Source organism: Typopeltis vanoorti, chromosome 17 (genome assembly GCF_054136105.1).
Source record: "Typopeltis vanoorti isolate ZY-2024b chromosome 17, IOZ_Tvanoo_1.0, whole genome shotgun sequence".
Classification (NCBI taxonomy): Eukaryota; Metazoa; Arthropoda; class Arachnida; order Uropygi; family Thelyphonidae; genus Typopeltis; species Typopeltis vanoorti.
In genome coordinates, this window is record NC_143565.1 from 4,374,215 (window position 1) to 4,401,161 (window position 26,947).

The 26,947-nt window shown below is 37.3% G+C and overlaps 1 protein-coding gene across 4 annotated transcripts in view; it reads left to right on the forward strand.

Annotated features, from left to right (window-relative positions):
- Positions 1-26,947, forward strand: part of LOC150097105 (sorting nexin-29-like) — a 780,446-nt gene that overhangs the window by 652,565 nt on the left and 100,934 nt on the right. For all 4 annotated transcript variants that reach the window (XM_090406852.1, XM_090406853.1, XM_090406854.1 and 1 more), the window contains one exon: positions 11,630-11,770. In XM_090406852.1, coding sequence (XP_090262978.1) covers positions 11,630-11,770 — 141 coding nt within the window. The remainder of the gene's footprint in view (positions 1-11,629; positions 11,771-26,947) is intronic.

Genomic DNA, 26,947 nt, shown 5'->3' on the forward strand with positions numbered 1-26,947 from the left:
TATTAGTCGGTACGCTTGTTAAAGATTGTTGCCAACGTTCCAGTTGCTGGTTTACACTATGTATCGTTCCGTGTAATAGAGCTATTTCACTCATTGTGTCAGTGTTGTCATTTTTATTTTCCAATGATTCATTCAATCGTTCTGTATGCTTAACTTCCTTCACTCTATCAATGCCACTCTCACAGCTATCAGGTACTACCTTGCAAACATCCTCGTTCATACCTCGAATATCACTGTTATCTAGATTCTCACTTTCAACAATATCACTCACATGACCGGAAACATTCTTTAAATCCTCACATTCTTTACACTTTTTGCACACATTCACTCCACAATCATTGTTTAACCAGACTCCAACTACTCTCCTCGATGCATACATTTCACAAACGGAACACTGAATCAAGTCTTTTAAATTAAGATTTTCAGACAAATATGGCGACCTGGATGCCATCTTTATGTTCCTCTTTATGGGAGCTATGAGCACAGATAATCGATCTATCAGTTTACTGTTAAAATATTCAAAAAACACACAAAAATCACCCAGACACGTTAAAGGAAACGATACTATTTACTATGTAATACTTAATATATACTTAATTATTCCTATAATAACTTATCTCAATCAGGAGCTCTTCTTAGACACGTCTACAGCGCTTGGCTCACTAGCACCCTTTATTGTTTGGAACCAAGCAAAAAAGACCTGTTAGACTTTCTAAACAAAATCAACTCTTTACACCACACAATCAAATTCACTCTAGAACTTGAAAAAGATAACCAATTACCATTTCTGGACACTTTAATTAAGAAGCTAACGAATGGTGGTATCAACCTCTCGGTTTACTGCAAACCTACCAATACAGGATGTTATTTACATTTCACTTCCTCCCACCACATTTCTCAGAAACTTAGCATTGTACACATGCTGAAGAACTGAACCTCTCTCTCTCTACAACAGATCAACAAGGCCTCCAGGAAGAACTATCCCTGATATCTAACAACCACCTTACCATGAATGGATTTCCTCGAAGACTCATCCACAAGATACTTTTCTCTGACACCCCCCCCCCACAAAGACAACGAGATGACATACGTTATATTTCTACCATCGTCATTCCATACTTAGGGAAAGTTTCGAATAAGGTTGCAAGACTCCTTAGATCACGTAAAATAAGAGTGGCCTTTAAACCTACAGAAACGATTAGGTAATTCTTAAGATCTCCAAAAGATATCAATCCTTTCTTCAAATATGCTGGAGTTTACAACATACCCTGTTCGTGCGGTTTGAATTACATCAGCCAGACTTCAAGGAGCCTTGAAATTAGGCAAAAAGAACACATTGGTGACATCAATAATAACAGAGAAGAAAAATCGGGGTTAGCTTTTCAATTCTCAAGAACGAACCATATCATAGAGTGGGATAGAAGCACAATTCCTTACATAGTGGAGGACTTCTGCTCCCGAATTATTAAAGAAGCCACAGCGGTTGCCCGCTGTATACAGAACCTTAACAGGAACCAAAGACTAATCTTGCCCATTATCTGGAAGACCCTTATTAGATCTCTAAACTCACCAGAATTGAATTACAGTGCCAACTATAGAACGTTCCTAAATAACAACAAGTGAGATCATGCCGCTCTATGTATGTATTGTACGCGCTCTGTTCTTTGTCTAATATAATTGGAATCGGTTGATTATAGTTTGTAACAGTTTTTAACTTTTTAGTGCCTTACACTAGTTATGTACCCTGAAGATGCTGACAGCCTCAGTTGGTGAAACTAGTTGGTATAACATAGTTGTTTCTTATAAGTACTTGATCAAAATAGTACCATTAAAAGTCATTTCAAGCATCAAAAATGATTCACAGATTAAAAATGGGGACACTAATAAAATAACATAGAAAATATACAATCTGCTGGCTTAGAAATAAATAAATGATTATATTACTATATAAAATACGAAATCACCCACAATAACTGCATATCAAAAATGCCTTTATATTTCAACCACGCCAGATACACAGCTAGCCATCCGATTGATTACATCCTGGCATTCCAACAGTGGAAGACAAGGATCTTTTATGTTCATATTTTCCCTGAAACTTTGATACAGACCATCACCTAATAACAGCCAAAGTAAGACTGAGACTATAAAACCTTTCAAGTTAGATCCCGCTCAGAGTAATCTGTAATCCCTAGCAGGTTCACAGAAGAAATGTGAAGACGGTTGAATGCTCTTTTGGAGACTAGGCAGGAGAACTCACTTGAAATTCTTTGGGAAGGAGTCAAGGTTATAATATAGGATACAGCCAAGAGGTATCTAGGCCCAATTAGAAGACCAGTAGACCCATGAATATCAGATTTGACATGGGATCTGATGAAAAAGAGGCAGTTAGAGAAACAAAGAGACACAGGGTCTGAAGATAAGAGATTACATAAAGAAGTCAAAAAATCAAGCAGGACAAGGAAAATTATTATGATTATTATTATTATTATTATTATTATGCTGATATATATGAAGAAATAGATTTCCAGATGAGTGGGCACAATTAAAAAAAGATGTTTCATTTAGCTTGTGAGGAAAGCATAAGTTTAAACCCAAATTGAATGCCATCAAAGACAGGAATGGAGCAGTACTAACAGAAGAACTGGAAATCAAAAACAGATGGACGAGTACTGTTAGGAACTGTACAGCAGAAAAAAATAAAAAAAATTTGGAAGAGCCCTCTCACCAGGAAAATTTTGTAGCTTCCTCCATTTAGGTATGAGGATAAAAGAGCAATTAAACAGCTTATTAACAATAAAGCACCAGGTGCAGGTAGAATCCCAGCAGAGTTAATTAAGGCCACAGGGGATAGAGGGATAAGAGTGTTTTATAGATTATGATAAATTTAGTTTAATCCTTTATCCCGTGAGAGCAAACAAAGTTTGCGCCTGAAAATATCTTCAGTACTGAATATAGTGTTGTACTATCTTACCTGGGTAAGGAGTACAACACCGGGCAACTCATAGCAAAGGTGGAGCAAGCTACCGACACTCCTATCCCAGTAGCTCACATAATGCAAAACACATCTCCTTGTGGATATACCGTTATGCATTAAGGGATTGGCCACTACCCAGACTAGTTTCGACCTTTATTGAGGTCTCTTCAGTGGGAGACAGGCCCAGAGTTAGAGATACCAGGCAGAAGCAGTAGCAAGGTCATCTTTACCTATAGGAGTTGCCAAAAGGTTTGCCACCTTTTTTTTTATTAAATTACTCTGGATTTAGAGAAAGATGTTGAAAGTTTATTTTTCACTAGGTTAGACTATGATAAATTTAGTTTAATCCTTTATCCCAGTGAGAGCCAACAAAGTTTGCACCTGAAAATATCTTCAGGACTGAATATAGTGTTGTACTATCTTACCTGGGTAAGTAGTTGAAAGTTTATTTTTCACTTGGTTAGAGTATAATAAATTTAGTTTAATCCTTTATGCAAGTGTGAGCAAACAAAGTTTGTGCCTGAAAGTATCTTCAGGACTGGGGTAAGGTGGTACAACACCAGGGTACTCCTTGCAAAGGTGGAGCAAGCTACCAATGGGAGATACTGAGATAGGAGTTTTGGTATCTTGCTCCACCTTTGCAAGGAGTGCTCTGGTGTTGTACCACCTTACCCCAGTCCTGAAGATACTTTCAGGCACAAACTTTGTTTGCTCACACTTGCATAAAGGATTAAACTAAATTTATTATACTCTAACCAAGTGAAAAATAAACTTTCAACATCTTTCTCTAAATCCAAAGTAATTTATTAAAAACGGGTGGCACACCATTTGGCAACTCCTATAGGTAGAGATGACCTGCTAATGCTTCTGCCTGGTATCTCCACTTGGGCCTGGCTCCCACTGAAGAGACCTCAATAAAGGTCGAAACTAGTCTGGGTTGTGGCCCTTCCCTTAATGCATAACATTAGACATATCCACAAGGAGATGTGTTTTGCATTATGGGAGATACTGGGTAAGTAGTACAACACCAGGCAACTCGTAGCAAAGTGGAGCAAGCTACCAACAATCCTATCCCAGTATCTCCCATAATGCAAAACACATCTCTTTGTGGATATGTATACTGTTATGCATTAAGGAATTGTGTTTTAGATTGATTACAGGAATTGCAAGATTTCAAGAATAGATTGATTACAAGATTGATTATTGATTTCATTAAGTGTTTTATAGATTGATTACAAGAATATAGAAGACAGGATCATGGTCTAGTGCAGGCATCTTCAAAGCATGGGCCACCTATGGCCCGTGGAGCACTTTGTCGTGGCCCTCCGGCCATTTTGAAAAAATAACTACTTAACATTAAAACATGATTAAATAAAAAATAATTTCAATGAAGCCTTCTGGCCAATAAACTATACTGCGCTATTTAGAGTTGTAAGATGCTCTCCAGATTCACAAGGAACATCGTGTATTTGATATTTTACATTATAGGTGGCCAACAGGAGGGCCACATGTGGCCCCTAGCATGAATTTGTGCAGCCCACGGCAAGATAAAAACTATATTAAATTATATGTATTATCAATTTAGCTATTAGTATCATCTGCAGATTTTCTAATTGATATACTAGTTATATTCATTATTTCTGATGACGGAAACAATTTATATTCTCAACACGGAATCAAAATTGCTTTAAAAGGATTACTCAATTTATAAAATCTACTGCTTCTCTGTGCAAGTTGTAGTAGTGGCGTGGGAGTGGTAGATTTCTATGCGCTCTAGAGTAATGCATCATTGAAACTCACTTGCTCTGATCTGGTTACAGTGATCAAATATAGATACAAATATAGTAATTCAATACATATAACTATTTCCCTGAAAAAATGCAGAGTTTATTTTTATTTATGTTCTATCGAAAAGTGTGCGGCCCGTGACGCTACCACTCATCGTATATTAGCCCTCATATAGAATGAAGTTGGCCACACCTGCTTTACATAAAATCCTTTAAAAATAAATATTAAATAGACATCCTTCTTCAGCCATCTACCAGCGCCAAGCAGTACTTAAGTACTAGCATCGCAGGTAGATGGCTGAAGCAGTAGTTTGTTCTAATGCGCTGTCTAGTGCCTTCCAGATACATCTTGAAGGTTCTCGATAATTCGTTATTTTCATATAAATACAAGAGGATCTCATCCACAGTCAGTCAGTCATGAACAGTGTGATATTCGTGTATAAGTGCATGCAGGTTCGTCATGTCAGCCATAGCCTATTGTGGTTTTATTTTGCCAGACTTTTTTCATTAGTGTGAGACATATTCAGTGAATAATAACCATTATACGGCCATTTTGGATAATTTTTTGGGTTCACCTTCCATCACTATGGCATCTACAAGTAAAAAGTGTAAATCAAGTGATTCTGGTCAGGTTTTTAATGAAAAGTGGACCAATTTGTACTTTTTTGTGCCGATTGACAATAAGCCAGTGTGTTTAATTTGTCGTGAGGCAGTGTCAGTATCAAAAGAATAAAATATAAAATGACACTATGAGACAAAGCATGCATCCAATTTCAATCACCTTCAAGAGCAGTTCGTGTGGACAAAGTGAACCATCTCCAAATTGATTTAAAATGCCAGCAGGTGACGTTTAACCCTCCAACCGGCCACGACTTCTATAGACGTCGAGCTAAATCTGGATACGAAGCTCTAAAACCCATTGAATAACATGGATAAGAAGTGCAATTTGGTGCACTATTTCATCTACATTGGCCGGTAGGGAGGTTAAAAGGCAGAGCAAAGCATGTGTAAGTTATGTAATAGTAAGTGTTATGTAATAGCTGAAAAAATTGCTAAAAAATCAAAAGCCTTCTTGGGCAGTAACTTTGCGAAAGAGTGTCTCACCGCTGCTGGGGATATTCTGTGCCCAAATAATAAGGAAGTGTTTAAAAAACCGAGTTTGTCTGGGGTAACTGTAGCACGATGTGTCGAAGAACTTGCCAATGACATTGAAGTAACTTTAAAAAAATGGCCGTCCGAATTTACATCATATTCACTTGCTTTAGATGAGAGCACAGATGTGAAAGATACAGCACAACTGGCTATCTTTATCCATGGCATTGATAAACATTTCAATGTGACGGAAAAACTGTTAGCACTTGTACCTATGAAGGGAACGACAAAAGGCACTGATATTCTTGAAGCCACCAAGAAAACGCTCCAGCGTTTCGACCTCAGCTTAACCAACCTTGAGGGTGTGGTAACCGACGATGCCCCTGCTATGGTGGGAAAGAATGAAGGAGTTGTTGAGCTGCTACGGAAAGAACCGGAACTAGAAGGAAAAGATTTCGTCCATTACCACTGTTTAATCCATTAGGAGAATTTGTGCACGAAAACTATTGGATTTGAGAATGTCATGAAATTTATTGTGACTGTCGTCAACATTATTAGGGCAAGAGGATTGAATCATCGTCAATTCCAAGAGTTTTTGACCCAAGAGTGTGAAACGGATCATAGCGATGTGGTTTATTATGGTGATGTGCGTTGGTTGAGCAGAGGGAAGGTTCTTAAAAGAGTCTTTGACTTAAGGAGCGAAATACAGCAGTTCATGCAAACCAAGGGGAAGCCAATTGTGGAATTCGTCGATCCGAAGTGGATGACAGACTTTGCCTTTGTGACCGACATCTCGTTACATATGAATGACCTAAATACGCGGCTACAATCCAAATATCAACTGGTGCATACTCTGTTTGATCACATCAAAGCTTTTGTGGCCAAGCTCAAACTTTGGGATGCACAATTCACAAAAAAAAAAAAGACTTAACTTATTTTCAGCTTCTCGCTGAGTCCAACTGTTCATTTCTTGATGAATGCGCTACAAAATTAGCCGTGTTGCGAAGTGAGTTCGAAGAGAGATTTAGTGAATTTCATAACCAACTGTCTTCTTTAGATTTATTTTCAATGCCATTCAGTATCAATGCTGCCGAAATGCCAGGTTCAGTACATATGGAGCTGTTTGAACTTCAAAACAGCTCTTCTTTGAGAGAAAAATTATAGGACTACATTTCTGAGGACGCATTCCCTAATCTTCGCCGACATGCTTTGCAGGTGTGTGCTTTGATAGGAAGCACATACTTATGTGAGCAGTTTTCCAGAATATAGCATGTGAAGTCCAAGACAATAGCTCAGATTACAGACCAACATCTTGAGAATACTCTGTGCATAGCGACTTCCAACATTCATGCTAACATCAACAAGCTGCTCTAGGAAAAAGCATTGCCAAGTTTCCCATTGACATTGTAAAAAATGAATGTTTTCTTCATTAAATTATCTTTTTTCAAGTATTGATTGTATTTACTTGTCATGAACCCGACTCCTACCTACACTCTTAAAACTGAGTTTGTTTATTTTTATAGGATTTTATGTAAAAGTATCAAATGCACAGCGTTCCTTGTGAATCTGGAAAGTATCTTACAATTCTAAATACCGCAGTATAGCTTAGTGGCCTGCGGGCTTCACTGAAATTTTTAATGCAGCCCGCACCATCTGAAAGGTTGAAAACCCTTGGTCTAGTGACTGGAAGAAGTCGGTTTCCATACCACTGCACAAGAAGAGAGATGTGCAGGATTGCAAGAATATAGAACTATTAATCTCTCATGGAAGCAAAATTTTTATTAATGGTTATTCTACATAAGATTGAGGCCAATGTTGCGACAGAATTGCTTGGAGAACAAACAGGTTTCTAGAAAGGGAAGTGTATATTCAGAGATCAGATCATTGAAAAGTATGAGAATATAGACTTCCTGTTGTAATGTGTTTCATAGACTACTCTAAAGCTTTTGACTGTTTTTACATGACAATCATGTGAAATTATGGAAATAATGAAAATAATAGGTTTTCCTTAATTTATTATCAGGTTGGTAGCCAACTTGTACAGTGAACAAGAAGCCATAGTAAGAACTGGAGTTGGATTAACTGATTGGATTCAGATAGGCAGGTTGCCTACTGTCTCCTCACTTGTTTAGTATGAATGCAGCATTGAATGAGCTTATAACAAGAATTAGGATAGGTGGCAGATGGACCAGTAATCTGAGGCACGCTGATGACACAGTATTCCTTTGTAATGACAAGGAAGAACTAGGACAAAACCTTGACAAAGTTAACGAGATCAGTATGAACAAAGGATTTCATCTCACTCCTAGCAAGACAAAAATGATGGTTCTCAAAGGAAATGCACACAGGGAAACTCCTAAGAAACAAGTTTACCTTAATGGAGAAAAAATTGAGGAAACCAGCAAGTTTGAGCACATGGGATCCATTATTAATGTGAAGAATTGCTCTTCAGAAGATGTTAGAAGAAGATTGGAAATGGCTGAAACAACAATCAGAGACTTGTCTAAAATTTGCAAGGATGGATCTTTCTCTACAGGAAACAAGGTGAGGATTCTGGATACAGCTGGTTTTCCAACAGTGACTTATAGATGTGAAACTTGGAACTTAAAGAAGTCTGATAGTTAAAAGGATAGCTATGTTTAAGATATGTTACAGAAGGCTGTTGAGGCTATCATACTGAAAGGCAGACAGTGGATTGCTGCTAGAAAGGATCAGTAGAATCTTACGCCTAGAAGATTGACAGAAGAAAGCTGAAATACTTTGGACACATTGAAATGATGGAAGGAGGACTTCTCAAATGAGTAATAGAAGTTAAAGTTCCTGGAAAAAGAGTAAGAGGTAGACCCTCAGTGGGATGGGTGGATGGATGGATGGATGGTATGTCTGGAGTGACCAGTCTTCAGAGAGTTGAAGACTCCAGAAAAGCATACAACAGGACCACCTGGTGAGGACTGAGGAATAGAGTGACCATACAGCATCTGATGATGTCAGTAAATCAATATATGGATGGCTGATCACCTCAAAATTAACATTATTAGCCACCACAAAAGGGAACTCTCTTAGTGTGACAGCACCTCAGTGCATTGATAGCTTCTGTTAGAAATCGTGAGGATAGATTTACCATATATAGTTGCAACTTGCATTTTTAGCTCTTGGAAGATTTCAGGTTTCTTAATGTGAGGGTGTTTAACTTTTTCAAGCTCTTTGGCTGCTGCTACATTGTAGATGTCACCTTTCTAGCCTGCACTTTATAGATTTGATCACTACCACCATCTCTTGCCTCCTCCATGACATTTTCTTTTCCGACACAGCTTGTTTGATTTCACTGTTAATCCATTTCACTCCTACTCTACACACTTAACCCTTGATATGCATTGCTTTTGTTAGATACTGCTTGTGACTTTCCATGCATTGTCAACATCTTTTTCACTCAGCTCATCTACCCAACATACTGATGCTAACTGAAGTCAGAGCTTCCACATGTATCCATTTTTGGCAGTGATCGTTTCTTGTTTCATCACTTCCCAAATAACTACCTCATGATCACTCTTACCAACCAGCAGCAGTGTGAACACTTCATTAACAACTACAGCTTGTGAAGTTATCACCAAATCCAAAACATTAAAGTCTCTAGTTGCTTCAATCACATGCTGCTTAAAATATTTATCTCTCAGAAATTCTACAAACTCGCTCTCCTTGTTTCTATATACTATTTCCTCCTTCCAGTCTATATTCCTGTAATTAAAGTCTCCCATCAGGATTCTCTGCATTCCCTGGCCTATAACAGCATCCTATCAGATATATTAACCTGTTTATTTCAACTTTGCACCACAAAGATTCAAAATCTGTGTGTGCACTACCAACTTCCACACTTTGTGGACACAATTCCTCTTCCATCATTAACAACCCTTCCCCCCCCCCCCACCTGTTTTCGTATTTCCATCCTTCTGGAAAATTATATATTCTTCTAATTCTATTCCTGATATCACATTGTCCTCAGACAACCAAGTTTCACTTATTCCAATTATTTTGTGGCATACCGTCTCAATCAATGCAACGAACTCCTCTCTTGTTTGAAATACTCCTTACATTTGTGTATAAACATAACTATCGCTGTGTGTTTGAGGTCATTCTACCAGCACCAACATTCTCTATTCTAGCTTCTATACTACACCTCTCTCTTCGGTGTGACCACTCCAGTTTCCTTGATCCTGACTGTGATTTTCATTTCTACCTGTCTCATCCTCACCTTTATGCATTCCATCATCCTGTGCTGCTGTTACCACATCTTCAATCTCATATCCATTTTCCTCCTTCAGTACAATCTGTTGATTTATGCTATCCTGTTTCACAGGTTGACTCTGATCATTTGCTACATTAACTTCTTGATGCTGTGCCTCTCAGAAAACAATAGCGTTTCCAAATGCCCAACATCAAACCCATTCAGATGTAATCCATCAGATTTATACCATTTGAATTTCCTTTCAAATTCACTCCACAGATTTACAAATTTGAACCCCTTTTGCCTCACACAAATCAGCCATCTTGCTGTTCATTATCTCTGCTTTTCTTCTCAATTCACTGTTATCATATCTGGGCAACATGCCTACAACTTTACCAACAACACTATTCTTCTTTTCCTGTTTCAACAATTTCCTCAAATTTCTATCAACATTTTTTTTTCTCCCCAACTAAGTCATTTGTACCCACGACTACCACTAATTTTAACACCTGGTATTTCCTTTTCTGCAATGCATCAGTTATCTACTTCATTGTTTCACCAGGAAAGCATGTTTTTTATTAGTAATCACACCTCTAATGATCGAATCCCCAAATACTGATAAATCACTGTCCTTTGACGCTTTCTTTATAACATTAACTTCCTCCTTCTCCTTATCATCAGCCAGTCTCTCCTTTAGTTTTCCAGATGTATCATTTCGCTTTTCATTGTCACTAACTCCCCAAAGCTCTTCTACTATGGACTCAACGTTTGCTCCCATTTCTAATCACTCTAATCTATCCAGACATTTTTCACATACATTAACACTTTCCTTCTCGTTTACCCAAACATTCCACAAGTCTTTCACATTTTTCGGTGCATAAATATAGCAGTTTTGCAATGCATCCACTGCGAAAAATCCAAGGCAGAACCAGACTTTCGTACAGAAGCCTTCCTAGCCACTGATGTATGTTTCTTTATGGACACCGTCTTCAGAAGCTGAAACAATACAACAAACATATAGCAAAACACAATATAAACAACAAAAAATTTCAGACAGTTGTAGAGCAAGTGCCCTCCTTCGATGAGTCTTTGGACTCCTTGAAGGTGTGACGAAATAATAATAATAAATAATCCAAAGATGTCCATGTGTATTATATTGTATTATGGTCAATGGAAAAATATGGTGTTTAGGATGAATAGATTATGTTTTACAGAATTCCGACAGGCCTTTGCCTCTTTTGTTTCTCTTGTCCACTCCAAATTAGTCCATCATTATTAGGATGCCCTTTGTGTATGTTTTGTTGTTAAAGTCCTGTAGTTGCTGGTAGGAAGTATCTAATTCATCATCTTCATGCCATTGATCAGGAGCATAAATTTGGATCATTTATGTTCTTGTATTGTAATATTTACACCAATAGATTTTACAATTAAGACATGATCAAATGAAATCTAGTGAAGATGTAATTATGCATTTTTATTTTACAATATCATGTTTCGAAATTATAATATCAAATAATAATAATATTTAGACTATAATTGTTTTATGTTTAGGTTTACATTCGTATCAGGGATGATGAATGGAATATATATCGCCGATATGCTCAATTTTATGCCTTACACAAAACTCTTAAAAAGAAAAATCCAATAGTAAACACTTTTGATTTTCCTCCTAAGAAAACAATAGGAAACAAGGTAATATAATGCACATTTAAAATATATATATATATATATATATGAATGAATGATCATTAACTTGGTTAACATACATATTTTTTAAAAGAATCGAATGACTAGAACCGGGATTTAAGTTAAAAGGTTTTAATATTAAAACACTACTAGTTTCGGCTTGTAACAGCCTTCTTCATGTGACATTATAAAAGAAAGAAAAAACACTGAAGCTTAAATAAACTAAGAACATCATAGAGAGTCTATACATAATTGACATTAAAATGTTGTGGTTGTATTTAAAGCTGTTCTTTCTTTTGTTGTATTGTTGGGAAAGTATGTGCTAGTAGCATCTCGTGAACGCCAGTACATGATTACAGCTGAATGACTATCTAGGAGTTTGTAGCTCAAGTTATTATTTAGATGAACAGGATTGAAGATGATTTCCCTAGATTCTACGATTTTTCTCTCTAGTTCATCATTGCAACGGAAGATGTTAGTAGATTTTTCCCAGCAGACTTTGTGACACTTTGGCTTTCATCATTAGGATTAGCTGAGAAAAGGATATGACTTGATAATGCACTGGCTCGCTGTCTCTTGTAAGTAATGTCCCTCATGTTTTCTTCCATACGCAATTCGACAGATTTGTCTGTCTGTCCAAAATAAGGAATATCACAATCACACAATATTTTATATACACCAGGGTATTTTAGATGATGATGACAAGGTTTCGGGTGGCTTATTAAGAAACGGATTTTTGGAAGTGGAGTGAACAAGGTTCTGATATTGTATTTTCTTAGAACTTTTGGCTAATTTGTGTGAAACTGTACTTATGTAAGGAATAGATATATTGCCTTTGAATCTATTTGTCTGAGCAATGTCTAGGAGGATTAAGAAGGAATTTTTCAATGATTCTCTTGGAATATCCATTAACTTTGAAATAAGTTTTGAGATGGTTTGTTTCTGTAAGAAGTTCATTTGGGTCATCCAGAAGAGAATGGGCTCTATGTCCCAAGGTGGAAATTATTCCAAGCTTATGAGGAGGGAAGTGATGGGACTGATTTTGCAGATATCTGTTGGTATGCGTTGGCTTTCTATACATCGATATTTTGAGTTTACCAGAAGTGCGTGTCAGTTTGACATCAAGAAAAGGCAGGGAATTATCCGTTTCAAGCTCGACAGTAAACTTAATACTTTGATGTCGGCTATTGAAATGTTCGAGGAAAACCATAAGGAAATCATGTCCATGGCTCCAAATAATGAAGACATCATCTACGTAGCATTTCCAAACTTTAGGTGTTAAAATAAAGGAAGAGATAGCCTTGGTTTCATAATCCTCTAAGTAAATATTTGCGAGTACAGGGGATAAAGGATTACCCATAGCCAGTCCATAATTTTGCTTGTATATAGTATCTTGAAATTTGAAGTAACCGAACTTGATGCAATGTGTAAGCAAGGCTAACATTTTTTTGGAATACTTGTCCTTGAGTAATCTTAGGACTTCATCTGTTGGGACATTAGTGAACATTTTGAAACCAAGGCTATCTCTTCCTTTATTTTAACACCTAAAGTTTGGAAATGCTATGTAGATGATGTCTTCATTATTTGGAGCCATGGACATAATTCCCTTATGATTTTCCTCGAACATTTCAGTAGCCGACATCAAAGTATTAAGTTTACTGCTGAACTTGAAACGGATAATTCCCTGCCTTTTCTTGATGTCAAATTGACACGCTCTTCTGGTAAACTCAAAATATCGATGTATAGAAAGCCAACGCATACCAACAGATATCTGCATAGTCAGTCCCATCACTTCCCTCCTCATAAGCTTGGAATAATTTCCACCTTGGAACATAGAGCCCATTCTCTTCTGGATGACCCAAATGAACTTCTTACAGAAATAAACCATCTCAAAACTACTTTCAAAGTTAATGGATATTCTAAGCGAATCATTGAAAAATTCCTTCTTAATCCTCCTAGACATCGCTCAGAAGAAACAAATAGATTCAAAGGCAATACTTTGAATTGTCCATTGTAATATATCCATTCCTTACATAAGTACAGTTTCACATAAATTAGCCAAAGTTCTAAGAAAATACAATATCAGAACCTTGTTCACTCCACTTCCAAAAATCCGTTTCTTAATAAGCCACCCAAAACCTTGTCATCATCATCTAAAATACCCTGTGTATATAAAATATTGTGTGATTCTGATATTCCTTATTTTGGGCAGACAGACAAATCTATCGAATTGCGTATGGAAGAACACATGAGGGACATTGACTTGATAATGCACAGCGAGCCAGTGCATTATCAAGTCATATCCTTTTCTCGGCTAATCCTAATGATGAAAGCCAAAGTCACAAAGTCTGCTGGGAAAAATCTACTAACATCTTCAGTCCTGTTCATCTAAATAATAACTTGAGCTACAACCTTCCAGATAGTCATTCAGCTGTAATCATGTACTGGCGTTCACAAGATGCTACTAGCACGTACTTTCCCAACAATACAACAAATGAAAGAACAGCCTTTAAATACAACCACAACATTTTAATGTCAATTATGTATAGTAGACTCTCTATGATGTTCTTAGTTTATTTAAGCTTCAGTGTTTTTTCTTTTTTCTTTCTTTTATAATGTCACCTGAAGAAGGCTGTTACAAGCCGAAACTAGTAATGCTTTAATATTAAAACCTTTTTACTTAAATCCGGGTTCTAGTCATTCAATTCTTTTTAAAAAATATGTATATATATATTTGTGTGTGTGTGTGTGCGTGCTTTATTTTGTATTAATTTTTATTTTACTATGTTTTATATGTTTCAGATTAAACTCGCTGAATTAATTCCTTTAACCTTGCTGCCATTTATCTGTTGTTATTCAACAGCTTGATAATAATCTGCTAATTTATAGGAAAGAAGAATTGGGATAAAGCCTAGTTCTTCATATACAAAATATTAGTCTTGTTTGCCAAGTGGATAACATCGCTGTTCTTTTAATCCATATAATGAGTTTTGAAACCCATTGTAGCACAGAACTTCCTTTTTGTGAATATCATTAAACTGGGAGACTACCAAAGATCTGTAATGGCTTGAAAGATATTGAAAAAAAAAAGATAATCCAAGGTTTTGGATTATCTTTTTTAACCCTTTTTTCATTCCTAGTACTATGTTCTATAGGTTTACAGCCTTTTGTGGGTTGAGTGTTATCTTAAAAACTAATAAAAAGAGTGGGTCCTTAAAAGAATTTAGCTCCATCCATCCATTATGAAGGCTCTTTTCTTCAGTAATTAACAATTGGCAGCATAGAGGTTGACATACTAAAGTTACAGGAGATTCTTCTTGTAATACATTATGCTCCTTGTTCTTTTTCATGAATATTTGTTACTATTTTGATATTCTTCAGTGGAAATCTCCATCCTTGTTTTCTGCATGGTAACATACTCTATCTTCTATGCTGCTAAAATTTATCTTATTTCTTTAAAAAAATATTTTTTATTCTCATAGCAATTTTTTGATATTTTTTTATCAAAAAAATATTGTACTGTATATTGTACTGAACAAGAAATCTGTTTCATTGTCCAGTGGGAATCCACCACATTGCTTATTATTGGAGGCCTGAAGTGGCTTCAAAAATGTTCCATGTTTGGTTTCTAGAACAGAGTTTCTGGATTATCTTACTTTTAGCCCATCCATTTACTATAGGCTAACAGCCTTTTCTTATCATGGCATAAATATTATTATTATTATTATGGGCAACTCCAAGGAGTCCTTAGACTCATCGAGGGAGACCCTAACATCATGTCAAGAACAACTATTCAACATCCACAAAGTATCTATCATACTTTGCTCACAGTCATGGCACCCACAACATACTCTGGCAGCTTATTCCACTCATTCACCATTCTCCAAGTAAAAAACCTAGTTCTAACACCCTTGCTAACCACACTCTTGCCCAGCTTCCATGGATGGCCCCTAGTCTTCACAGACCTGCTATCATCTTAGTCACTCATCTCTGGATCCTCTCCACCTCCTCCCCATCAAGGCACAGTAGTCAAGATGAGATCTTATCAAGGCTTGATACTGAGGAACAATAACTTGCTTGTCTCTGCTCGTCAAAGTATTCTTTAGTAACCAAGTGATTTGATGAGCTGATTTAGTCACTTTTGCAATGTGCCCCCTTAACTTCAACTCCCTATCCACCAACACTCCCAAATCCCTGGCCTCGTCAATCTCCTGGAGTACATGTCCACCAATGTGGTATACTGCTGCTAATCTTTTCATCCCAAAATGCATAACCTTACCCTTTGTCACATTAAATTGACATCCATTCTCCTTAGGCCAGCCCTCCAAACTAACCAAATTATCCTCCTGCAAAATTTTGACATCCTGTGCACTCACAATTGCTCTACCCAACTTTGCATCATCAACAAACAATTGAACAGTTCCTCTCAGATCCTTTCCTATATTGTTAATGAACAAATTAAACAGAAGTGGTCCAAGAACAGAACCCTTGGCACACCACTAGTCACAGGCCGTCTTTTGGACTCTACTCCTGAATAAACCACTCTCTGATATCTCTCCATCAACCACCCTTTTATCCATCTCACCAACCCTATATCTATCCCCATATGCTGCAGTTTACTAATTAGAATTCCATGTGGTATCCTGTCAAGGGCCTTAGCAAGGTCCAGCAGTATCACTGTAACGCCATTACCCTTATCCAGTTCAGCCATCACTGTGTTATAAAATGCGAGCAATTTACTGAGGCATGATCTACCCTTCACAAAACCATGCTGTCCCCCTTACAGTATCCCATTTTCATCTATCCACTCCTGTATTTTCCTCTTGACTACTTTCTCCAAAACCTTGACAATGACTCCTGATATGCTGATCAGTCAGTAATTTGCAACAGCAGTCTTGGAACCTCCTTTATGCATTGGAACTATTTTCCCCTCTTTCCATCCCCTCGGGACTAACCCAGACCCGACACGCAAATTAAACAAAATGGTCAAGAGCACTGACAATTCTTTAGCTGCTTCATGTAAGACCCGAGCTGGTATACCATCCAATCCCATAGATGTGTTCACATTAAGGTTTTGTAATATACTATTCACCTCCATTTTGTTCATCTCAATTCCCATATAAGCTGTTGGTTCCTTCATTCCTGCAATATCACCACCTGGAAGATATACTCCTGCAAAGTGCTCGCTCAGTAATTCCACTATATATCAACTGATTCAGTTACCTCCATACCATTGGCATTCCTTAAAATCATTCTGCCGTATACATTTTTTCTTTTGCTTGCAGCATATCAAAAAAACTGTTTGGTATTTTCTTTGGCTTGCATGGCTAATTTCCTTTCATAATCCACTTTTGCTTTTTTTACCACACTCGTTACCCTTCTGGCTTGTGCTTGATACTGTTCATTGGCATGCAGGTCACCTTTCTCCTTAAATTCCCTCCACAGTTGTTTCTTATTTTGCAGCTCAAGCTTAATGGTGTTATTCATCCATTTAACCCCTACTTGATTTGCTATCCGGACTCTAGGCATACAGTCAGCCATTACCTCCTCAAATGCTCCTTTACCGCTTACCATGCACTATCAACCTCCAGCTCTTGCAGTTTTACATGCCATGGCACTAAGCCAAGCAATCTCCTAAGCTTGTCATATTTACCAGCCCGATAATTCCATATGTACCCTTTCTTAATTGAAAATTCCACATATTTAGCCACATTCCAGTTCAAGACCTTATGATCACTCTCACCAGTTGGTGCCAACATGGTCATATTCATTACAGCCAAATTCCAATAGCTCAATTTTCCCTTATTCTGCACATCCACTTTCACTTCATTCAGCAACATGTTTTCCAATCTCCACACACCAAATCCATTCAGATGCAAACCATCCATCTTATATAAGTCCTTTCGTCCATCAAACTCACTCCACACGTCCACAAACTCCACACCACTCCTCATGCATAACCTGCGCATAAAAGTTATTTGCAATTATGTTCTCAACTCTTCTCTGTCATACCGTGGCAACAGCAATCTGTTCCAATGACGTTGCTCTTACTGCTGAACTTTCTCACCTATGTCATACCTTCTTAACCAATGGTTATAATCCCCATAAAATAGATAACATACTAAATGCTACCCAGAAATCCCCTCTATCTACCACAAAAGACTACAACTAAACTATCACCATCCCATACATTAAAGGCACATCTGAAAAGATATCTAGGGTGCTTAACAAACACCAACTACGCACAGTATTCACACCTTATGTAAAATTAGCAACTCTCATCCGTTCACCTAAGGACAAATGCACTCCTTTATCACATCCAGGAGTCTATGAAGTGCCCTGTTCTTGCCATCAAGCCTACTATGGACAGACAGGGAGAACTGTGGACATCCGCCTCAGTGAACACAGAAAATATATCCGACACTTTCACTATGGCAAGTCGGGTCTGGCAGACCATGCTTTGGATACCCCTGCACACAGGATCAATTGGAAAGAAACAAAAGTAATGCACAGAAGTTTCTACAAGTCAGAGAGGTTGTTCCTGGAATCAACAGAAGCCTTAAAACATGCTCAAACCTTAACAAGTATGGCTGTATAAATCTACCAAAGATTTGGGAGACAGTCATCCTAAGACCAAATTAATATTTATTACTTTTATTTTATTTTATTTTTTAAAACTTTCTAAGACTATCATTTGGACTACTATTTCAAAACTTTGATTTTTTTTTTTTTTTACTTAGATGCCGCCATATTAGGACTTTAGTCTTGTGTTGCACGCTGCAATTACATATACTAGCCCCACTGTTACACCGGACTGTGATTGTCTTGCTTTTGTAACAAACTTTGTGTTGTGTGCTCTGAAAATGCTGGATATAATATCAGCAAAATATTAGCTTCTAAGTTAATAAATAGTTATTTTCTTATCCATCTGTGTTCATATCATACCGTGAAATCTATTACAACATGAGCCATGAGAAGAATTTTTTTTAAAAAAATGTTATGTAACATGTCAGAAGAGTATATCACAAGTCCACTGTGATTTATAATTTTCATATTTTTTGGACTCAACAACCATGGTATAAATAATTATTTTAATTTCCCGACGTTTCGATCTTCATATCAAGGTCATCATCTGGAGTATATATATATAGAGAGAGAGAAAGAGAGAGAGACAAGCTAAATTACATTTCACATAGTATGCTGAAGAGACAATGATTTGATCAACGGTTATTCTACAGGTCTGACCTCTAGTGAAATTAAAATAAAATTACAATAAATAAATGAAATAAAATAAATCAAAAAATTTAAAAAAATAAAAATATAAAAAAAACTACATCAAAGCTATATTCTATTTAAGACAACATCAGAGAAACATTCTTTCATATAGATAGTTTTGTTACAGTGAAAACGATGTCCTAATTTAACATGGCAATTGTTATATTAGATATAGGATCCTGGATTACCTACAGTTCTATTTAAAATTAACTCTTAGGGAGAAAGGTTAAGTGGGTAAAATATGTGCCTTCCATATGTTTGGGATTTTTAGACCATCATTATTGTTAAGATTAGGGTGATTGATAAGAATCTCACAGGGCTCCTTAAATTTACGTTCATACCATGTTTTGGTGTGATGTAAACAACAGGTGCTTTTCCAGTTAATTCTATGTAAAGTGTTCAGGGCATGATCAGAAAGACCAGTCTAACCATAGTTATTATATTTAATGTATCGTTTATGTTCCTTTTTTCTGATAGAAATTGTGCTTCCTGTTTCAGTTATATAGGACAAATTACAGGTGCAATGAATATGGTATACTCCAGGGTGGGCCAGTGGAGGGACTGGATCCTTGCAAGTGTTGAAGTAAGTTCTTTAATTTTGCAGGAGATTTAAAGATGGCTTTAAGGTTGTATTTTTGTAGTATTCTGTTTATTTTGTCTGATATCCCTTTAATGTATGGAATGGTTACAGTTTTATTATAGTCTTGTTTATTTTTGTTTTTAAGTGAGGTCTTGTACAGAATTTTGTTGATAGTATTTTGGCTGTAACCATTTTTTAGGAAGGTATTGCTGATAACTTTTAATTCATCTTTAACTGCTTGTTCATTGGAGCAAATCTTGAAACCCCTGTTTTTAAGTGTATTAATGACCTCTAGTTTTTGTGTTGGGTGGTGGTAGGAGTTTTTGTGTATATGTTATGATAGGTTTCACGGTATAAAAAGAACACAGATGGTTAAGAAAATAACTATTTATTAACTTAAAAGCTAATATTTCGCTGGTAATATATCCAGCATCTTCAGAGCACACAACACAAAGTTTGTTACAAAGGCAAGACAACCACAATCCGGTGTAACAGTGGGGACAGTATAAGTGATTGCAGCGTGCAACACAAGACTAAAGTCCTAATATGGCGCCATCTAGGTTTAAAAATAAAAAATAAATAAATAAATAAAATAAAAAACAAAAAAAGAAAAAAAAAAGAAAGAAAGAAAAAAAAATAAATAAATAAATAAATAAAAAAAATCAAAGTTTTGAAATAGTAGTCCAAATGATAAAAAATAAAAGTAATAAATATTAATTTGGTCTTAGGATGACTGTCTCCCAAATCTTTGGTAGATTTATGCAGCCATACTTGTTAAGGTTTGGGGTATGTTTCAAGGCTTCTGTTGCTTCCAGGAACAACCTCTCTGACTTGTAGAAGCTTCTGTGCATTACTTTTGTTTCTTTCCAATTGATCCTGTGTGTAGGGGTATCCAAAGCATGGTCTGCCAGACCCGACTTACCATAGCAAAAGTGTCAGATATATTTTTTGTGTTCACTGAGGCGGATATCCACATTTCTTCCTGTCTGTCCGTAGTATGCTTGATGGCAAGAACAGGGCACTTCGTAGACACCAGGATGTGATAAAGGAGTGCATTTGTCCTTAGGTGAATGGATGAGAGTTGCTAATTTTTTATAAGGTTTAAATACTGTGCGTAATTGGTGTTTGTTAAGCACCCTAGATATCTTTACAGATGTGCCTTTAATGTATGGGATGGTGATTGTTTTGTTGTAGTCTTCTGTGGTAGATAGAGGGGATTTATGGGTAGCATTTAGTATGTTATCTATTTTACGGGGATTATAACCATTGTTTAAGAAGGTTTGACGTAGGTGAGAAAATTCAGCAGTGAGAGCAATATCATTGGAACAGATTGCTCTAGCTTTATGGGTTAGTGTTTTTAAGATACCATATTGTTGAGAAGGGTGGTGGTGTGATTGTTTGTGTAAGTATCTCCCTGTATGTGTGGGTTTTCTGTAAACAGAAAATGATAAAGAACCTTCTGGAAGACGTGTGATCAGTGTGTCCAAGAAAGGCAGGCAGTCATTGGCTTCTAGTTCCATTGTAAAGTGGATTTTAGGATGCTGGCTATTTAGATGCACTAAAAATGTATTCAATGTGTCTGGGCCATGTGGCCAAATGGCAAACACATCGTCAACATAGCCACTCTCAAACCTAGCCTCTGGCTAGGTTTGAGAGTGGCTGTGTTGATAGCTAATTTTTCCAGATGTTCTATGTAGAAGTTGGCTAAGGGGGGAAAAAGAGGTGAACCCATAGCTTTCCCATCTAACTGTTTGTATATTTTCCCTTTCCATGTAAAATAACCTGCCTGTACTGTGAATTTAAATAGCTGGTATATATCTGGGGGAAATAGTGAATTTAGTAAGTTAAGTGTTTCAGTCAGTGGTACATTAGTGAATAATGAGGTGATATCAAAACTCACCATTAGGTCTGAACTATTTAAGGTGTGGTTTTCTAAAATACTTTTTAGGTGGGTAGAATTTTTAACAAAAGAGGGAGAATTGTTTATGTAAGTGGTTAGTAATTTTGCTAAATGTTTGGCTAGTTTATATGTAGGACTGTTTATACTATCTACAATAGGACGTAAAGGTGTACCTTGTTTGTGTATTTTTGGAGCACCATATATTCTGGGTGCTTTAACGTGTATGGGTTTAAGTTTTTTGACAATTTCTTTAGGCCAGGAAGTGATTTTGTTCAATAACTTGCACACCTTTTTCTTTTGTGAGTTGGTGGGATCTCGATCTATGATTTGATATGTAGACCGGTCTTGGAGCAGTGTATGCATTTTGCTTTCATATTCTGTTGTATCCAATAACTACAGTGGCGTTTCCTTTGTCTGATTTGGTTATTGTAATGTGGTTATTATTGCGTAGTTCTTTTAGGGCTATTATTTCTTTATGTGGGATATTATTTTTGGGAGGCTTAGAATGGATAAGGATATTATAGCTTATTATATTATACCATAACCAATAATATCAGGCCACGTCTAACCTGATATCATTGGCTATGGCTGGTGGCAAGTCGTGAATCCCACGTTCAACGGAAGCCATTATTTTGGTTTTAGGCACATCTTTTGGAGTAACGGCAAAATTGTGTCCAAGACTTAATGCACTGGTGGCCTCTTTGGATAAGGTTGTCGATGATAGGTTCACAACAACGCCATCTTGATGAAAATGCGGCCGCTGTGTAACATTGCGTTGCTGGAGGATTTCAAATTTTTTCTGGTGTCGGTTTTTAACTTTAGCAAATTCTTTATTGGCTGTAGAGTCGGAGATTCTATCCAAAATCTCCCATAGCTGCGGGTTCAAAATGTCAGATAATGTGTCACGAAGTACACTGATCGAGTACACCGATTTTTGTGTATATATTGGCCAGTATGTGTCGGTTTCTGATAAAAGTTGTCAGCAATACCTTCCTAAAAAAATGGTCACAGCAGGTTAAGAGAGCAAAAACTCTCAGTACTAAGGAACTAGAAACATCAGAGAGGTAATTTTCATAAGCGAACCCTCAGTCAGTGCGTAAAAGTATTTACTTCGACCAGAGGGCTTACGGGAATATACTCGCCAGTATTTACCCGTTGACCTAGCTGGACCTTATAGGAGACATGCCTGCTATGACAGTGTCCATATCACCTCCTATTGGTCCATTTTGATAGTTTCACTGGCCTGACAGCTGTTAAAGTTTCTGCCTGATCTCTGATGAAAACCAACCAGTTTGAAACAGCTGTCAGGTCAGTGAAACTTTTATCAAAATGAACCAGTAAGAGGCGAATATATGGACACTATCTTAGCGGCTGAAGTGAAGCATTTTGGCTCTTTATTTTAGTAAATTTATTTTATTTTATTTTAATTTCACCAGAGGTCAGGCCAGTATGATAACCTTTGATCAAATCATTGCCTCTTCAGCATACTATGTGAAATGTAATTAAGCTTGTTTCTGTATATATATGTGTATACATCGGATGATGACCTCAATGTGAAGGTCGAAACATCGAGAAATTAAAATAATTATTTATTCATGGTTGTAGAGTCCATAATTTGTGAAAAATGAATGATGATCACTGTGAAACACTGAAGGAAAGGAAAGTGATTTATAATTATTTCTCTCTTTATTTTTGCAAACTTGAGTGAGTGGTGGTGGTGTGTTGTCTTTATCAACCTGTTAGTTGGTAGGGTATCAGTATGCTACTTAACCAGGGAAGTGATTATGGAACAAGGTGGTTTCCCATTGCCTTCCTTGCCCAGTAAGTATTTTATGACTGTAGATGTATGTGTTCACCGGGTTGGTTTGCATTAGAGTATTAACATTTATTCTTGGTTTTTCTCATTTAAGCATGCAAAGAATCAAGTAGTTATTTGTATTGTTTAGTCTTCTCTTTTCATTTACTGTTAAACATTGGGCAGCATTACTTATGCAGTAAGCTATATTCATTAGTAAATTAGGATTCATTTAGGTCCATACTAAGCTGAGCCAGCAGCTGCTAATTTTCAGCTCATTATCACTGTAATCAGAAATTATTACAGAGGTTATCAGTTTGATTGATTAATCTCAACCATCCATTTAGGATAGGTAAAGTCCCCTAATGAGGGAGTTCATAACAATATAATGTGACTGGTTCGTCACTTGTTGCTGCATCCCCTAAGGGCACTATTCATGACTGTAATCCATGTGTGTTCACAGATCCAGTTTACCTGTTCTGGGGGATGAAAAACCAGTTGAAAAAAACCACTACCTCTGTATGAGACCGGCGAACTCACATTTTGGCGAAAGAGACCAGATAAAGGTTCCTCGCATCACTGACAGGAATCGAACCCAGGTCTTTCTGACCAAAGGGCATCATCTAGATCAATGCTTCCCAAACTTAAAGGCCCCCTTGGAAAAATTAAAATATTTCACGACCCCCATCGAGAAAAAAAAAATCATAATACAGACATATATTATTATAATATTTATTGTATTTATATTCAATACAAAACATGCACAGTGAATATTGAAAAAATCAAATGCAGATATTACATTTCAGCATCTTACATACGCATTTGACATGGCAGACTTTGTCTTAAAACATTTAAAATTTGTTTTCATTAGTTCACGGCCCCCTCGACAAAATTAACGGCCCCCAAGGGGGCCACAGCTCACAGTTTGGGAAGCACTGATCTAGATCAACTGAGTTATGGAAGCTCATGAGTCAGCTCTGTAGCTCAGCTGGTATAGACAAGCCTTTTGTTTGGAAAGACTTGGGTTCAAATCCCATCTATGATGTGAGGAACTTTTATCAGGTCTTTTCGATCCAGTAGTGAGTTAGCCAGTCTCATATAGTGGTAAAAGGCTTTTTCTCCCTGAAACTCAAATTTTCATCCCTCAAAACAGCTAATTGGTCCCATGAACACACACTTACAGATTTACAGGCATAAATTCTTGCCCTTAGGGATGCAGTAGAGAGGTAACATGCCAACTGCATTTATTATTATTATTATTATCAACACCCGACTTCCATGGAGTCAGAGACTCATTGTGGGAGGTACTGACTATTGCATACAATGCTCATCCAACCACTCTTAAACTGATTCAATGTGTCCACATCCACAACACACTCAGGCAATGCATTCCACTCATCAACCACCCTCCATGCAAAGACCCTGATTCTCACTCCTTTGCTCACACTCTCCTTATACAGTTTCCAGCAATGGCCTCTTGTTCTACTTCCCTCTCCAATTCTATGAAAAATCTCTTCCATGTCTACCTGATAACAACCCCTTGACCAGTTTATATGTCTCAATCATATCCCCCCCCCCTCTTCCTCCTATTCACGAGGCTCTGCAACTTACATTCCCTCAATCTGTCCTCGTACTCCACATTCCAAAGAGACCACTGACTACCTTTGTGAATCTTCTCTGTACCCTTTCCAACATATCCTCGTCACTATGAAAACCCGGCGACCAAATCTGTGCACAACAATCCATATCAGGCCTAATCAAAGCCTGATATGGATTATTGTATGGTAATGGAATCATAACCTCTCTATTTCTGCATGTCAGGGTTCTCCGCATCATTGCCATTATTCGATGTGATGTCTTCACAACTTGTGCAATGTGGCCCCTGAATTTCAAGTCCTTGTCCACCATCACATCTAGATCTCTCATGCCGGCAAAGGTTGGTCGATTGGTAGAGCCTCTGCTACTAATGGCTCAGTTAAGTAAGTTTGAGCACGGTTAGTAGTTGAAAGGGGGCCAATCGTTCGATGCTGTTGGCACACTCTCCCTCGATGAGTCTTTGGACTCCCTGGAGGTGTCAAATAATAATAATAATAATAATAATAATAATAATCTCCTCTACTTCTGTTGAAGTTTCCCCACCAAGTGTATATTTGGCATCCCCTCGTTGCTTACCAAATCTCAAAACCTTACACTTGGCAACATTGAACTGAAAGTTCCACTTACCTGCCCATTCATGCAATCTATTCAAGTCCTCTTGTAAGGCATTAACATCAGCCTGGCTGTGCATTTCTCTCCCCAGGTTTGCATCATCTGCAAACAGCTGGATATCACTAGTTAATCCCAACCCAATATCATTAACATACAAATTGAACAACAATGGCCCCAAAAATGACCCCTGTGGCACACCACTGGTGACCTTTCTCTTTCTAGATACTGCACCCCCATATAAACTTTCTGATACCTATCTGACAGCCAGTCACTGATCCAACTCAGAAGTCTGTTATTTAGTCCCATCTCTTTCAATTTAATTAAGAGCTTGTCATGTGGCAGTCTATCAAAAGCCTTTGCAAAATCCAAGTACACCACTGTATATGCATCTCCTCTACCCAAGGTATATGTCACCTTGTTATAGTACATAAGTAAGTTAGTGAAACATGATCTCCCCTTAAAACCCATGCTGATAACCACAGAAAATACTGCTCCAGATATACAGACCAGTCTATAATTTGAAGCTACAGCCTTATCGCCACCTTTATGCAGTGGAACAATTTTATCCTCCCTCCACTCCCTTGAAACCTATGCTGTTGCAGAACTCTTGTTAAACAGGCATGACAATGCAACTGCCAGTTCCCTGGAACATTCTGCGTGGTGATATTTCATCAAATCCTATCGCCTTATTAACATCTAGGTTATTTATTTCTTCAAATACCTCCTGCTTACTCACAATTAAGCTATCCTCTCCTATGTCCCCTACATTCAAGTTCCTCATGATTTCACCCTGATCAGGATTAAACACACTTATAAATTGATCACTGAATACCTCAATAATGTATTCTGCATCAGTTACCATTCTACCACTTTCATCCCTTAACTTCATCTTTCCATGATCATTCTTCCTTCTGCTTGCCACATATCTAAAAAAACCTCTCTAGGGTTTTTCTTAGCCTGATTTGCCAATTTCTGCTCGTACTCTACTTTTGTTTTCCTTACTAACTGAGTCACTCTCCTGGCTTGTTCTTTATACTCTTCATATGACTGATTACCATTATTATTATTATTATTGTTCTGGGCAACTCAAAGGAGTCGACAGACTCATCGAGGGAGGCCCTAACATCATGTCAAGAACAATTATTCGACATTCACACAGTATCTATCATACCTTGCCTTGAACTCATTCACAGTCGTAGCACCCACAACAGACTCTGGAAGCTTATTCCACTCATTCACTCTCCAAGTAAAAAACCTAGCTCTAACACCCTTGTCAACCATTCTCTTGCCCAGCTTCCATTCATGGCCCCTAGTCCTCTTGCCACCAGTCATATTTTCAAAAATATCTTCTGGATCAATCTTATAGAAACCCTTCAGTAATTTGAATGTCTCAATCATATCACCCCTCTTTTGCCTATCGACCAA